Source organism: Notechis scutatus, unplaced genomic scaffold (genome assembly GCF_049901735.1).
Source record: "Notechis scutatus isolate UNSWTSFEM ecotype Mainland unplaced genomic scaffold, rNotScu1.2 NSCUSCF77, whole genome shotgun sequence".
In the NCBI taxonomy this organism is placed as follows: domain Eukaryota; kingdom Metazoa; phylum Chordata; class Lepidosauria; order Squamata; family Elapidae; genus Notechis; species Notechis scutatus.
This window is the reverse complement of record NW_028263176.1, coordinates 89,376-105,376: the sequence shown is the minus strand read 5'-3', so window position 1 is coordinate 105,376 and position 16,001 is coordinate 89,376. Positions and strand designations below refer to the sequence as shown.

Here is a 16,001-nt window from a genome sequence, read left to right as displayed (position 1 = left end):
GCACAACCAAGCCCCCACCTGAACAGAACACACCTCCAGCCAATCAGAACATGGCCAACCCCCCAACCAATCAGAACACAGCCAAACCCCCAACCGATGAGAACACACCCCCACCCAATCAGAACACAGCCAAGCCCCCACCCAATCAAGTCACACCCCCACTAGCAGTTAAAAGGAAGAAGCAGCTGCAAGCTCACATCACTCTGAGAAGCACGGAGCGCAAGACAGAAGCCTGAAAATGATGAATGAGACTTCATTGAAACGTTGCCTAGATACTTCCAATCTTACGTGGGAGAAAACCCGAATAACCAAAGATTCTCATATATATATATATATATATATATATATATATATATATATATATATATATATATATATATATATATATATATATATATATATATATATATATAATTTTCAGAGGAAGACTGGACAAGATAGTCATAGGTGGAGATTGAAAGGTTCTTATACCTAAAAAAAAATTACCAGAACAATTGAATTTTACCCACTCATACCCCCATAACATACAGTATTCCTGGCATAGCAACAAGATTCTAATTGCATATATGCCATGACTTAAAAAAAACCCTGAGTGTGGCATCTCAGGCTTCAAGTAGGCTAAGGACATTGGCAGATATTCTGCCTTAAGGATTGAAATAAACCTCAGTGGACATCTTTGAGTTTTACTTTATTCAGTTGGAGCTATTATCTTCCAAACACCCTTTCAATATACTAAGCAAAATCATTGACTTACTGATGTATGGAGAACAGCTTAATCATTTTCTTGGTACAGACTGTTGAAAAAGATTAAGGGTTAAAATTCCTCTGTCTCACATTTCTACATTTTTTCTGCTTGCAAGATGCTCCTTGGTGTTCAAGTCTGGCCTCAGAATGATAATGTAGCACTTGGGGATGAAGATGCAGCCCAACAGAGCAGCACTGGAGGCCAAGATGGAGAAGACTTGCACAGCCACCATGTATTTCCCTTTAGTGCTCATGTAAGTAGGAACAAAAGTCACCCAGACACTGCAGAAGACCAGCATGCTGAAAGTGATCAGCTTGGCTTCATTGAAGGCCCCAGGCAGATTCCTGGCTAGGAAAGCTACTGTGAAGCAGATGGCAGCCAGGAAGCCCATGTAGCTGAGGGTGATGTAGAACATGACCACAGACCCTTCGTTGCATTGCAGGATGATCTCTCCGGGCTGGGAGTGGAAGTCAAAATCAGGGAATGGGGGAGAAATAACCAGCCAGAGGGAACAGATGATAATTTGGACAGCAGAACAAGAAAGGATTATGGAGTTGGCCAAGCCCCTCCCCAACCATCTCTTCACTCGGTTTCCTGGTTTTGTGGCCAGAAAAGCCAGCACCACTGTGATTGTTTTGGCTAAGAGTGAAGAAATGGCAAGTGAGAAGACAATGCTGAACACTGTTTGTCGAAGAAGGCAGGTGGCTATTCTTGGTTGACCAATGAAAAGGAAAGAAGACAAGAAGCAAAGCAGGAGGGAGACCAGGAGGATGTAAGAGAGGTCCCGATTGTTGGCTTTGACAATGGGAGTTTCTAGGTATTTAATGAATATGATTAAAACAAGCCCTGTGGTTAGGAATAAGATTAGGGCAAAGGAGATCAAGATGATGGCCAGATATTCTTTGTAAGACAGGAAGGTTATAATTTTGGGGATACATTGTATTTGGTCTTCATTTGGATATTCATCGGGTGGACACTTGCTGCATTTTTCCATATCTGAGAATATCAAAAGGATTTTTTTAAAAAAAACAACAACAACCTCTTCATTCACATTTTAAGAAATAACATCGTATACCAAGAACATTTTCCCAAATGCATGTTTTAAATTCATCTCAAAATAAAGATAATAAGAGTACCTTTTTCATAGATACACGTACACACTCACACACACTGGTATTTGAACAGGAGAAAAAACAATTACTACTAACCTGCCTTCCATTGAGGACTTGTATACTTCATGAGTCAAACAGAGGGCTGTGGAAATATTTACAGACCCCTCACATCCTGGATATAAATTGTTAAAACTTTTACCCTCAAAATGACACTATAGAGCACTGCACACCACAACAGCTAGACATAAGGACAGTTTTTCCCCAAATGCCATTACTCTGCTAAACAAATAATTCCCTCAACACTGTCCAACTATTTACCAAGTCTACATTACTATTACTATTACTCCTCCATCCTTCCTTTCACCCATCTCCTCCCACTTATGACCGTACGACTTTGTTGCTTGTATCCATATGATTTATATTGACTGTTCCCTAGTATGATTTGATTGCTTATTTGTACCATATGACTAAGTGTTGTACCTTATTATTCTTGATGAATGTATCTTTTCTTTTATGTACACTGAAAGCATATGCACCAAGTCAAATTCCTTGTAGGTCTAATCACACTTGGCCAATAAATGATTCATTCATTCATTCATTCATTCATTCATTCATTCATTCATTCATTCATTCATGGGTGTATGATCTATGGAATTTGGGAAATCTTAGGATTTAATGTTAATGGGCAGAATCTACAGTATTAGAGGTTAATAATGAATTAATTAATGTTTCTAGATACACTTTCTAAATCCTTATTTTAATGTTGAATAGAATAGAATAGAATAGAATAGAATAGAATAGAATAGAATAGAATAGAATAGAATAGAATAGAATAGAATAGAATAGAATAGAATTGCAAAGTTGGAAGGGACCTTGGAGGTCTTCTAGTCCAACCCCCCTGCTTATGTAGGAAACCCTACAAACCTTTAGACAAATGGTTATCCAACATACACTGGACTACCTTGTGAAATCTAGCAAGGTGGCAGAGAAAGTCTTAGTCATGGACCTGGAATGGCTAACAGGAGCAGTGGAAACATGGCAGAAATGAGATTCTCCATAACAGTCCACAGCACCTCATTGGGGAACAGTAATAACTTCTCGGTGATCCTGACAAGGTCACCGGGGATCCCATATAGAATATATTGCAAGAAACTTTCCATGATTATACTAATATATTTCCTCAAGTTTCAAACAATCTGATTTTCCTAAAAGTCAAAATATGGAATGAAACATTCAAACTAAATCTAGAAGAGATATTGTATACAGTTGTAATCAATGGTGGGATTCAAACATTTTTACTTCCGGTTCTGTGGGTATGGCTTGGTGGGCATGGCTTGGTGGTGTGTCAGAGGATACTGCAAAATCTCCATTCCCACTCCACTCCAGGGGAAGGATTCTGTGAAATCCTCCCCACTCCACTAACCTGCTTTCCAGCTCTGTTCTCTTGTGCAGGACAACAAAAGAAGACTCAGATGATCAGCTGGGACTCAGGAGGCAGAGAATAGGTGGGGGTGGGGCCAGTCAGAGGTGGTTCTTGCCAGTTCTCTGAACTACTCAAAATTTCTGCTACCAGTTCTCTAGAACTGGTCAGAACCTGCTGAATACCCACCTCTGGTCATAATACAGTTGCTTTATATGGCAAACCTTCTTATCTCTTTGTACCTTTTCTTCCAAGATCATTTTGCTTTTATTCCCATTAGATAAGAAATTGTGCACTTTCAAAATAAAGAAGAAAACAGTTGAGCTTCAACCTGTCTCTTAACTTGTACTTCCAGAAAAATGCTCTGGATGAATCTATTTCCCCCAATGCCTGCTTCTTTCTTTGGTGCCCTTACCTTCCTGAGTGGAGATGGTTCCCTCCGGACAAGGAACGCAGTCATAGCAGCAAACTGGCTCTCCTTCTCGAACCCGTTTGACAAATCCAGGATGACATTTTTCCACACATTTGGACTGAGGCAGAGACTAAGCAGAAAAACAAGGAATGCCAAAGAAAGTATGTTAGGACTAAGTATTCATAGAAAATTATTTTATTAGGACTAAATATTCATAGAAAAAGTAAGACACGCAACCCAATACCCAACTTTTACCCTCAACCACTACCCTACCTCAACCACCTACCACCACCCACCATCACCCAAAACTACCCACCACCCACCATCACCCAAGACTAGGCACGCACGCCCCAACTACCTCAATCCCAACTGCTGCCGGACTTAAATGCAAACTACTCAATGCAAGAAGCCTCATGAATAAAATACCTGAATTTCTCATCCTCTTAAATATGGCTAACTTCGACATTATATTTGTCTGTGAAACATGGCTCAATGCATCTCTCCCCGACTCCATTACCACAGTAAGAGACTATCATGTTTACCGATCAGATCGTGAAAATCGTCGAGGAGGTGGTGTTGCTATATTCTATAAAAAATCCTTACATCTAAAAAAATATCCAAGTTACCCAGGAGCTTGCCCTTCCTGAAACCATCATCTGTGAACTATCCTTAAATATCACAATTCGATTCTTACTATGTTACAGAGCACCTGATTATGACATCGAACATGTAAACAAGCTAAATACACTACTAACATGGGCTACATCCTGCCCATACCCTTTTATCTTTCTTGGAGATTTCAATCTACCTCATATTGACTGGACCTTAAATAATTGTACAACTGAAATCATACACACAACCTTCTTCAATGCTATTACAAATCTAGGTCTTGAACAACTAGTAACCAACAACACTAGACTGAACAACTGCCTCGATCTCATCTTCTGCAATAGTTTGAATTTAATTTACCGAATACAAACCAAAGAACCCTTTTCCAGTAGTGATCACAATATGATTGACTTTTGCCTCAACATACGTCCACACAAAAATCACCACAATGATGTCATCCCTAGTTGTAACTTCAAAAAGGCAACTATGATCTTATAGACAACGATCTCTCATCCCTCGATTGGCAATCTCTATTCACTGGATGTAATACTGTTGAAGACCATTACAACATATTTTTACTTGAAGTCAAAAGAGTCATCAAACTATATGTTCCAACAACAACTCCAAAAACAAAACAAAAAAGCAGATTACCCATATCAATAAGGAAACTTCAATCCAAAAAGAGATCACTCTGGCGGAAAAACAAATCTGGTCACGTTGCTAATTTCAAAAACCGATACAAAAATTTATGCCACCAGATAAAGACCGAATGCACCAATTACCACATTAAACAAGAGGAAAACCTTCTAAGCACCAATTCCACCGTGCTTTTTACAATTTTGTAAACAACAAACTAAAAGACTCAAGGTCCATCCCTCCTTGATAGGACCTGATGGTAAAGACTGCAGCGACGACACCATTAAAGCCAACATCTTTAACACATTCTTCGGCTCAGTGTTTGTAAACAGTAATGGATCATGCCCAATGTTTCCTAGCCATACCACAGACAACAATAATGATCTAATACATATCGATTTTACAGTAGACAACGTTGAAAAAGCACTACGCAACCTAAAACCATCTCTATCTATTGGACCGGATGGAATATGTGCCTACTTCTTAAGAAAACTATCCGCTGCCATAGCCAAACCTCTAAGCATAATCTTTGAAAAATCTTTCAGAACCAGCTCCTTGCCCAACCTATGGTTACAAGCCACAGTCATTCCCATCTTCAAAAGGAGACCCAAGCCTAGTTGAAAATTACAGACCAATCTCCTTATGCTCGTCACCTGTAAAGTCATGGAATCAATTATTAACCAATCCATCATCCTCCATTTAGAGACAAACAACCTACTCTCAATAAACAATTTGGTTTCAGAAAAAACTATCCTGTAATCTGCAACTCTTACACTGCAAAAACATATGGACTACACAACTCGACCAGGGCAAAGCAATAGACGCAATCTACATAGACTTCTGCAAAGCCTTTGATTCAGTGGTACACGACAAACTACTCCTAAAAATAAAATCTTATGGTATCTCTGGACAACTGAATAACTGGATAGAAGCATTCCTGTCAAACAGACAACAAATGGTCAAAATTGGGAACGCCCTATCAAATCCAGTACCTGTCAATAGTGGTGTTCCCCAAGGCAGTGTTCTAGGACCAACTCTCTTCATAATCTACATAAACGACCTTTGTGATCATATCAAGAGCAATTGCGTTCTCTTCGCTGATGATGTAAAGCTGTTCAATACCACAGACAATAATACTACCCTTCAAAAAGATCTAGACTATGTATCTGAATGGTCTAACATATGGCAACTCCAAATCTCAACAAATAAATGCTCTGTCTTACATATTGGTAAAAAAAAATCAGAAAATAAAATACAAGCTGAATAGTCAAGATCTTGTTGATGACCCAAGCTCTGTAAAGGACCTGGGAATACTCACCTCTAATGATCTAAGTGCTAGAGCTCACTGCAACTACATAGCCAAAAGGCATTAAGAGTTGTTAACCTAATCCTACGTTGCTTTTTCTCTGGTAATATCTCACTACTAACCAGAGCATACAAAACATTTGCTAGACCAATACTCGAATACAGTTCATCAGTCTGGAATCCTTATCACGTATGTGATATTAACACAATTGAGAAAGTCCAGAAGTATTTCACAAGAAGAGTTCTCCACTCTTCTACCCGTTATAGAATACCTTACGCCACCAGACTCGAAATTCTAAAACTAGAAAACCTCGAATTACGCCGTCTTCGGTCCGACTTAAGCATGGTATATAAAATCATACATTGCAATGTCCTACCTGTCAATGAATACTTCAGCTTTAACCATAACAACACAAGAGCACACAACAGATACAAACTCAAAGTAAACCGCACCAAACTTGATTGCAGGAAATACGACTTCAGCAATAGAGTGGTCAATGTCTGGAATACTCTACCCGACTCTGTAGTCTCTTCCCCAAACCCCAAAAACTTTAACCTTAGACTGTCTACTATTGACCTCACCCCTTTCCTAAGAGGTCTGTAGGGCGTGCATAAAGCGCACCAACGTGCCTACCGTCCCTGTCCTATTGTTTCTCTTATTCTTTTATTTTTCTTATATGTACCCATTTCATATATTCACAACTATGTATACACTTGTACTTATTATCTTGTAAACAATTGACAAATCAAATAAATAAAATAAATAAATAAATAAATAAAATAAAGGTCAAAATGAACGTTAGCCAAAGAGACTCTGTTCTTCCCTTAGATAAGTGCTGACACAAGGAAAGATATGAAGAGCAGGGGAGGGATGGCCCTTCCAAACTGGGAGTTGTACTATAGTGCAGCCTCCTTAGTATGGTTGAAGGAATGGGTGAACTTAACTAATAAGAGAATATTAGTTTCAGAAATCCATGACTTACAGAGGGGGTGACATGCTTTTTTATGGGATATCGGGAAAACCAGCCAGAAATATTTTCACAAACACTTAATTAGAGATTCATTACTGACTAATTGGAAGAAAATAAGGAAAAAAAACATTATTTAAAGATACCAATCTGGATTTCAACTACCGTATTTGCCGGCGTATAAGACGACTGGGCGTATAAGACGACCCCCAACATTTCCACTCAAAATATAGAGTTTGTTATATACTCGCCGTATAAGACTACCCCCTCTTCCACACACCTTCCACTTTTGCACTTCTTTTTTTTTTGACGCACTTTTCTGCTTTGGACAATTTTGAAATGAGCTAATCCAATTTTGAACCAAGAATATGCAAATAGCTATGGAGTTTAGAAATGAGTTTTAAAAATATTTTTCATTGCTTACCATTAAGCGTAAAATATGTTGTAAATAAAATGAGAACACAGGAAACGTTCTCTTCTCAATACAGCTGATCTCTCTCTCTCTCTCTCTCTCTCTCTCTCTCTCACACACACACACACACACACACACACACACACACACACACACACCAAAACCGGACACTGAAAAGGCTGCCAAGGAACAGTATATTCAATGCCTTCTCTTTAATCAAGAAACAAGGAATTCCTTAGAATCTTTTTTTTTTCCCCCAAGTGGCCTCTTTAAAAAAAAAAATGGAGGTAACACTTTCATTCAAAAAGTCTTCCAGTATCTGGAGTCGCTCAGACATATTGAAGTGAGGCAGGAGAGTAAGTGAAATTTGAAATGATCCAGCTACAGTTTTCTTCCTCCCCGCCCGAAGGCCATTATCTCCACGTCAAAACGAACGAGGGGAGGCAAAGAAGCCAAACACGCTAAATTTATTTTCCTACACAAGGTCACACCTACTTTTCCGCATTCAAAAGACAACCTCTCCTCACCACCACCACACACACACACACACCCCAATACCCGCAAACAATGTTCTGGGCATTAATCAACATTGCTACATTAACCTGGTAAATTTATACCCTGCCTCCCCCAGTGTTGCTTTGACGGCAGGATTTCACACAGCGGGGCACTCGCTCGCTCTCTTCTCCGCTCTCCCACCGTTCGCACATGTTGGAAGCACCGTAAAACCTGATAACCCACCCGGGGCTCCCCATCCTTAACCTACAGCCGCCCGCATGCAAAACCTGCGTGCAAAAAGAAAAAAAGAAAAGAAAAGTACGCCGCACGTGAGGATCTTGAATCCTCTCCTCCCCACACCGCTAAGGAAGGAAGAGGGGAAAGGTTGCGCAGCGCGTGGCGAGTGACACCCGCCACACACACACACACACACACACACACACACACCGCTCCCCCAGCCTCCCTCCCGGCTGCAACTCAAGCTCGAAGTGGGAGTCGGAGTCCTCCCGGCGTATAAGACGACCCCCCACTTGGAGGCATGTTTTCAGGGCAAAAAAGTCATCTTATACGCCGGCAAATACGGTATCTGGATTTCACCCAAATAATTTGGATATTACTGAGATGATTAAATATAAGGATTTATTGGATGCGCAAGGTAATTTGAAATTGTGGCAAGATCTTCAAGACCAGGGATTACAAATTGATCGATGGGCATATCTTCAAGTCCAGAATAGATACAAACAGGATAAGAAAGAATTTGGAATCAATAATAAACTTCAGCAACTAGACAGAATCTTATTGTTAAACTACTGTAAAATAATATTAATTTTATCTTCATCATCAACCACAAAATACTTTATTTTATTTCCATTTGTCTCCAAATCCTATTAAATCTTAATCCAGTACTAATTGAAAATCAGAAGCAAATGATAGTCACCCATCACCACTGAATATTCATGAGTATTGAGAAGATAAGATAGAGATAGTCCTTCAACATTTTTAAGTATCAGAAATATATCATTATTTGTAGCAGTACTGATTTACATCAGCCCAGTAGGTGGATTGCAAAATAATTCAATTATTCAAGGAGACCTACCATAAGAGGTAGAGGGATTTTGATAAGTGACCCAGCAAAGCAATTCTTTAAAAAAATGTCATGAATTCCTTTGAGGATTAGGCATTGAATATAAATGAGTAGTTATAAATATGTGGAAACAGGTTAGACTGGGGCAACCATTTCAATCACTACTTTAAACAAAAATCAGGAGTCAAGTGATGAACTTCAGCATTAGATAAGAAGACAAATCTGGACTTTTCCAGGTTTTTTAATGCCTCATGTTTGGATTTGAGTCTCTTCTACAAAATAAGACAAAAAAAGGAAGATTCAAAAATTAGAAAGTGTTAGGGATATACACCCTAGCAGAACCTGCACGGCAGTCAGGCAGGCAGGCAAATATGTGAGATAAATGAGTTTTTGTAGCTTACACTCAGTAAAACAGATACACTTTGCTAGTTAAATAGTTTATTCCAGTAATAGTTTTAGCATAGTCAAACAGTCCATATATCATTCACTAGTTCAGTCCGTCCGGGGATTATTCAGTTGCAAAGTCCAGTGTCGAAAAAGAGGTCAGTAAACTTACAAATATCAGTCCAGTAATATATCTCCTCGCAGTAGAGATATGAAGAAGTAAAACCTCCTTTGTTCCTTCAGCAACAGCAGAGAACACGCAGTTAACAAACCATCAATCAATCATCGTCAGCAAGCAATCCAGTAAGCCAGCAATCAATCCAGTTCTCTTGCTCCCTCTTATGGCAATTTTACAACCGCACCCAAAATTACATGCTTTGCAATTTAAAGTGACACACACTTAAACTCACTATCATAGTTTATATATATTATTTTACCCAAATTACGTTAGGTAACTATGTTATTCCTAACATACTCCCCTTTTGGGTAATATATTACCCTTTATTATTAATATATATATATATATTTACAATCTTAACCCATAGTTATCACAACTTTCTTTGTGTTTGACTGAACCTTGGGCTTTTGTAAATTGATCAGCAATATTTTCTTCAATCATACAATATTCCAATCTTATCAAACCATTTTTTACAGATTGCCTTACATTCAGATATCTAAGATCTGTATGCTTAGATCTAGTTTTCACAGCAATATTTGTAGCCATCCGTATGGCTGCTTGATTGTCCTCATATACTACAATGGAATCATTAACAGTTATTCCCATATCCAATAACAACTGTTTATACAGAATTAAATCAGTACATAATAAAGATAGACATGAAAATTCTGCTTCCATTGTGGACATACTTATGTGTTGCTCTCTAATTGACCTCCAACCAATCAGTGCTTTTCCTAACAGTATAGCCGTACCTGAAGTTGATTTCCTAGTGTTTATGCCTGTTGCAAAACTTGCATCAGCATATGCACTTAAAATCAGATCATCTTTTGGCTCCAAATACAATGCATAGTGCATTGTCCTTTTAAGATATCTTAATATACGTTTTGTCGCTTGCCAGTGTCATTCAGTGGGTTCAGCGTTGAATCTTGCCAATTGAATAACGCCATAGGCAATGTCTGGCCTTGACCAATTACTAATGTATGATAAACTACCAATTAGTGATTGATAAATAGTCTTATCGAATTTTGGACTTTGAGCATCAGTGTGGCCAAATTCCTGACTCATTGGAGTTTTAGCCGGTTTACAAAGTTCCATCTTGTATGTTTTTAGTAATTGATAAATCTTATCCTCTTGAGATATCTTATAGCCACCTTTGGTTTTATTTATTGTCAACCCTAGATGCTGTTTTATCTCTCCTAATTGTTTTAATTTTATCCTCTTACCTAATAATGATATTAATTCAGTAGCTTCATTATTAGTTTTTGTAATTAAGGCAATATCATCTGTAAACAACAATAATAATGACACTGTTCCATTTGTCTCTCTCTTAAATACACATGGATCAGCTAAACCTGCTTTAAACCCTATATTGTTTAACTCCTTAACAATATATTGGTTCCATTCGTAACCAGATTGTTTTAATCCATAGAGACTCTTTTTAAGCTTCCAACAGTCATTATTTGTTTTATCATCCTTAATTCCTACAGGTTTCTTTAGGTATATAGTGTGCTGCAATGGTGCATGCAGATAGGCAGTTTCTACATCTAAGTGATTTATAATATAGTTCTTTTAAGCTGCCCACACTAAAGCTGCTCTCAAGGTTGTTGCTTTTAGACTGGGTGCAAATACTTCATCATAATCACATACAGTTTGATTAAATCCTTGAGTTACCAACCTAGCCTTATGGGTAACAGTCCCATTTTTACCTGTTTTTAATTTAAATATCCATTTACAGCCAATGGACTTTTCACCTGGAGGTAATTTAATATTTTCATAAACTTCCATTTGTTTCAATGAATTTAATTCTTTCTCCATTGCTCTATGCCAATTTTCTTGTTCCTTTGCTGGATACATTCTAAGTTCTTCAACAGTAGTTGGAACTTTACTAACTTGGCAAACTACACTTGCTTGGTACCTGTCAGGTGGTCTGGTTTCACGTGTTGAACGTCTAGGTATTACAGGGCTTACAGGTGGACTTTCATGTACTACCTGTTCCTGGTTATCTATTTCTTCCTGTTCATCTATTTCTTCCTCTTCTGGTCCTATGTGCTCTTCCTGTATTTCCTCTTTAATTGTACTCTTCTTATTACTGATTTGTTGTTTTGGTCTTTTGTAGGTTTCTATGATTACATCCTTACTTGAATCTTGCTCCAGTTTTTCCCATCCTACATGTTCAAGGAATTGTGCACTAGCACTACAGTAAACTCTAGGTGTACCTTTTTCCCAGAATCTGTATGATTTGTGATTAGATTCATAACCTACAAAGAATAACTTTTTAGCCCTATGCTGCTCCTTATGTCTCAGTTGTGTAGGAATATGCACCCATGCTGGTGCTCCAAATGTGTGCATGTAGCTTAGATGAGGTTTTCTACCATGCCACCGTGTGAATGGTAATTCACCTGTTGTTGAGTTAACAACATTATTCAATATATGATTACCACACATTATTGCTTCTCCCCACAAAGTTTCAGGAAATCCTGAATCCGACAACATAGTACGAGCCATTGCCTGTATTGTTTGGCCTCGTCTTTCTATAAAGGAATTATGTTGTGGCCTATATGATGCAGACTTTTTATGTTCAACACCTGCCATCTTCAGTCTATTTTTGAATTTATTATTTATAAATTCCGTACCATTATCAGTTACAAGAGTTACTAGTTTCCTTTTAGTTTTTCTTTCAGCAAACTTCAACCAATTAAAGAAATTCTGATATGTTTCCGTTTTACTCTTCATTAAATAACAGAAACCATATCTAGAATAATGATCCATTATGCTTAATATATAATGAGCACCTCCCACACTTGGTTTTTTAGGACCTATAATATCAGCAAATACGACCTCTAGAGGTTCCTTAGTCTTAAATCCATTTATTCTATTTGCTAGTATTACCTTGCTTTTTTCTTGACTGCAAGCATTGCAGTGCAAATACTTACTGCAAGACTTCAGTTTTATACCTTCAGACAGTTCAACCGTTTGCTTGAGCATTTTAAAATTTATAAGCCCTAAACGTCTGTGTAACAAATGTATGCATTCATCATGAGGTTTAACGTTATTATACACTGTGTTAGCTACCTCTAATTGATTATCATTTAACACATACAATTCACCTTTTAAAGTTGCAGTCACTTTTTTACCTTCTTTTTCTATTATGCAGTTTTCTCCCCTAGAGGTAACTACATAACCTAGTTTAACTAAAACTCTAACCGAAAGCAAATTAAACTTAAGTTGTGGTACATATAACATTTTTACATTTTCTTTTATGCAAGAACAATGTGCAATACCTTCACCTTTTGCTTTCATTTTCCAGCCATTAGCTAACGATATCTGCTGTGAACTCATGGACATCTTAACAAATCTTTTCTCATCTTTTGTTATGCAGTGTGATGCTCCACTATCTACAACCCATAAATTATTATTCACAGTTTCGTTGCTATACATGGCTAATTCTAAGCATTTTTCATCCTTTTGATGCCTTTTAGCATTCTGGCTGGCATTGTGGCGTTTTCCTTTCTTGCAGAATCTAGCCAAATGTCCTTTTCCTCCACAATTAAAACATTTTCTAATTGTATAGGCTGTCGAAGATTCTTTATCTTCTTGTGGTTGTTGTTCCCTTCTCAGTTGATCCCTTTCAAACCTTCTCCTGGCTTCTTCAATTAATCTGCCAGTAATGTCAGTTAATGTGAGGTTAACTTTTGGCAGTACTTCCAGTGAAGTTACATAGTCGTCATAGCTCTCATCTAACGAAGACAAAATTATATAAACCTGATGCAGTTCTGTGAAGATAAGTTCTTTTTCATGCAGTTCCTGAAAAATTCTCTTCATTGTGTTTATATGAGTCAACATGTCTCCATTCTTTTGAAGATGTGTTCTGAACAGTTTCCGTGTAAGATTTATATGTGCTCCTACACTGTCTCGAACATAAACCTTCTTTAAATTCTCCCAACATTTCGCAGCTGTTTCTTCTCCACAAATATGGACAAGCTGCTGGTCACAGAGTGTCAGTCCTATTATACAGAGAGCTTGCTCATTCTTCAGTTTATATTCTTGTATTTTCTGGGCATCATCCTCATCTTCCAGATCCCAAGCATCTACCTCTGGTGGGTTTTGAATTATATTCCACAAACCTTCTCTGCATCGAAGTAGGCTGCATTTCATAGACCATGAAACATAGTTTGTTCCATCCAGTTTGGATATTAGAGACAAACTTTGTAAATTGACTTGTGCCATCTTTTTCTGGATATTAAACTATAATTAATAAAACACAGCTGTCTGATTACAGTATTGTGTAACTACACTAACTCTCACTTTATATAAGCCTGTTATATCCTGGTTAGTCTGACTGTGCAGCCTGGGCCCATAACCAGTGTTAGGGATATACACCCTAGCAGAACCTGCACGGCAGTCAGGCAGGCAGGCAAATATGTGAGATAAACGAGTTTTTGTAGCTTACACTCAATAAAACAGATACACTGTGCTAGTTAAATAGTTTATTCCAGTAATAGTTTTAGCATAGTCAAACAGTCCATATATCATTCACTAGTTCAGTCCATCCGGGCATTATTCAGTTGCAAAGTCCAGTGTCGAAAAAGAGGTCAGTAAACTTACAAATATCAGTCCATTAATATATCTCCTCGCAGTAGAGATATGAAGAAGTAAAACCTCCTTTCTTCCTTCAGCAACAGCAGAGAACACGCAGTTAACAAACCATCAATCCATCATTGTCAGCAAGCAATCCAGTAAGCCAGCAATCAATCCAGTTCTCTTGCTCCCTCTTATGGCAATTTTACAACCGCACCCAAAATTACATGCTTTGCAATTTAAAGTGACACACACTTAAACTCACTATCATAGTTTCTATATATATTATTTTACCCAAACTACGTTAGGTAACTATGTTATTCCTAACAGAAATACATCTGAATTGAATTGAATTGAATTCTTTATTGTCATTGTATGTATATACACAGTATACATACAGTACAATGAAATTCACACAACACCCAGAGACCAGACCAACATACACACGTCTGAAACCTAAATTAAGAAGAAGCAGAAGAGTGTTAGAACTACAAATGAATGGAATGCAATTGTATCACACTGAGTGACTTACAATTGAGACAGACTAGAAGGAGCCGTATTGAAAGTCAATGTTACATGCGATATTGTTGTTGCACTGATGATCATACTAACAAGATGGTCTCCTGGCCTGTAGTAGCTCCATGGTTTTTTTTCACCTTTGCTCTCCAAACTGAGTGGGCACTTCATTCTAAGCTTCCCAGAGATTGGCTGCAATATTAGCAGCATCAGAAACACATGAAGGAGGTCCATAATTCAGGGGGCTGAATCGATTCCTTTCTTGTTTTTAAAGAAGAACAACAGGAAGGGTTAGGAAGATTAAAAGCACTTTCACTTTTATGGAGATGGAAAGATGGAAATAGCAGTGCTCCTCTGATTCTGACATAGATAAACCAACCTTCACTTGGAAAGAAGAGAAAGAGACATTCAACAGCACAGACATTGACTGTCTCAGAACATGTGGCACAAGGAGCATTGCTCACTATATTTATTCTTTTCTCATGCAAGATCCCTTCCGTGTTGCTTCATTCTAATGTATCCACCAAAGGTAGTCACTGGAGGAGTAGCAAAAGAGGTCTCAGAGACAGGGATTGTGATAATTACAGTGAGAAGCAAATTATTCCCTTAGGATCCAGAAGTTATTCCAGGGCTTCATATGCAGAGGGACAGCTAGAGAAATATATATAAGTCAAAAATCACAGATACACCCCTGGGGGCACCGTTCTGTAATAGTTGTGGTACTCTCTGTCAGGACATGTGCAGAAAGAGATGCTGAAGAGAGATAATTCAACACCTTCATCATGATCTCTAGAGTGGATAGAATATATTTTTTCTTGGCACTGTTTGTGTTCTCTTTCCTTATTGATATAAAAAACAGAATGTTTATATTTGGAAGATTCTTAGTTTTTTTAAAATAAACATTGGGTGCAACTGAGATGGTGGCAGTGACCACAGTGTGTGTAAGTAAGTAAGTAAGTAAGTAAGTAAGTAAGTAAGTAAGTAAGTGGGTTGTGTCAGGGCTCCAACAAATCCCCCTCATTCAAAGCAAAAGTCCCTAGCTGCATCTCAGAAAAAGTAAATTGGTTTATTAGAAATTGTCATGTTGGCACATGGCTGGGTGCAACTGGTACTGAATCCCACCATACATTTCCCCCTTGACCCTGGT

The 16,001-nt window shown here is 38.0% G+C and overlaps 1 protein-coding gene across 1 annotated transcript in view; it reads right to left on the bottom strand.

Moving 5' to 3' along the window:
- Positions 1-830: 830 nt before the first annotated feature.
- Positions 831-16,001, bottom strand: part of LOC113429985 (vomeronasal type-2 receptor 26-like) — an 87,250-nt gene continuing 72,079 nt past the window's right edge. The window contains exon 6 of the mRNA XM_087949096.1: positions 831-1,741. Coding sequence (XP_087805222.1) covers positions 831-1,741 — 911 coding nt within the window. The remainder of the gene's footprint in view (positions 1,742-16,001) is intronic.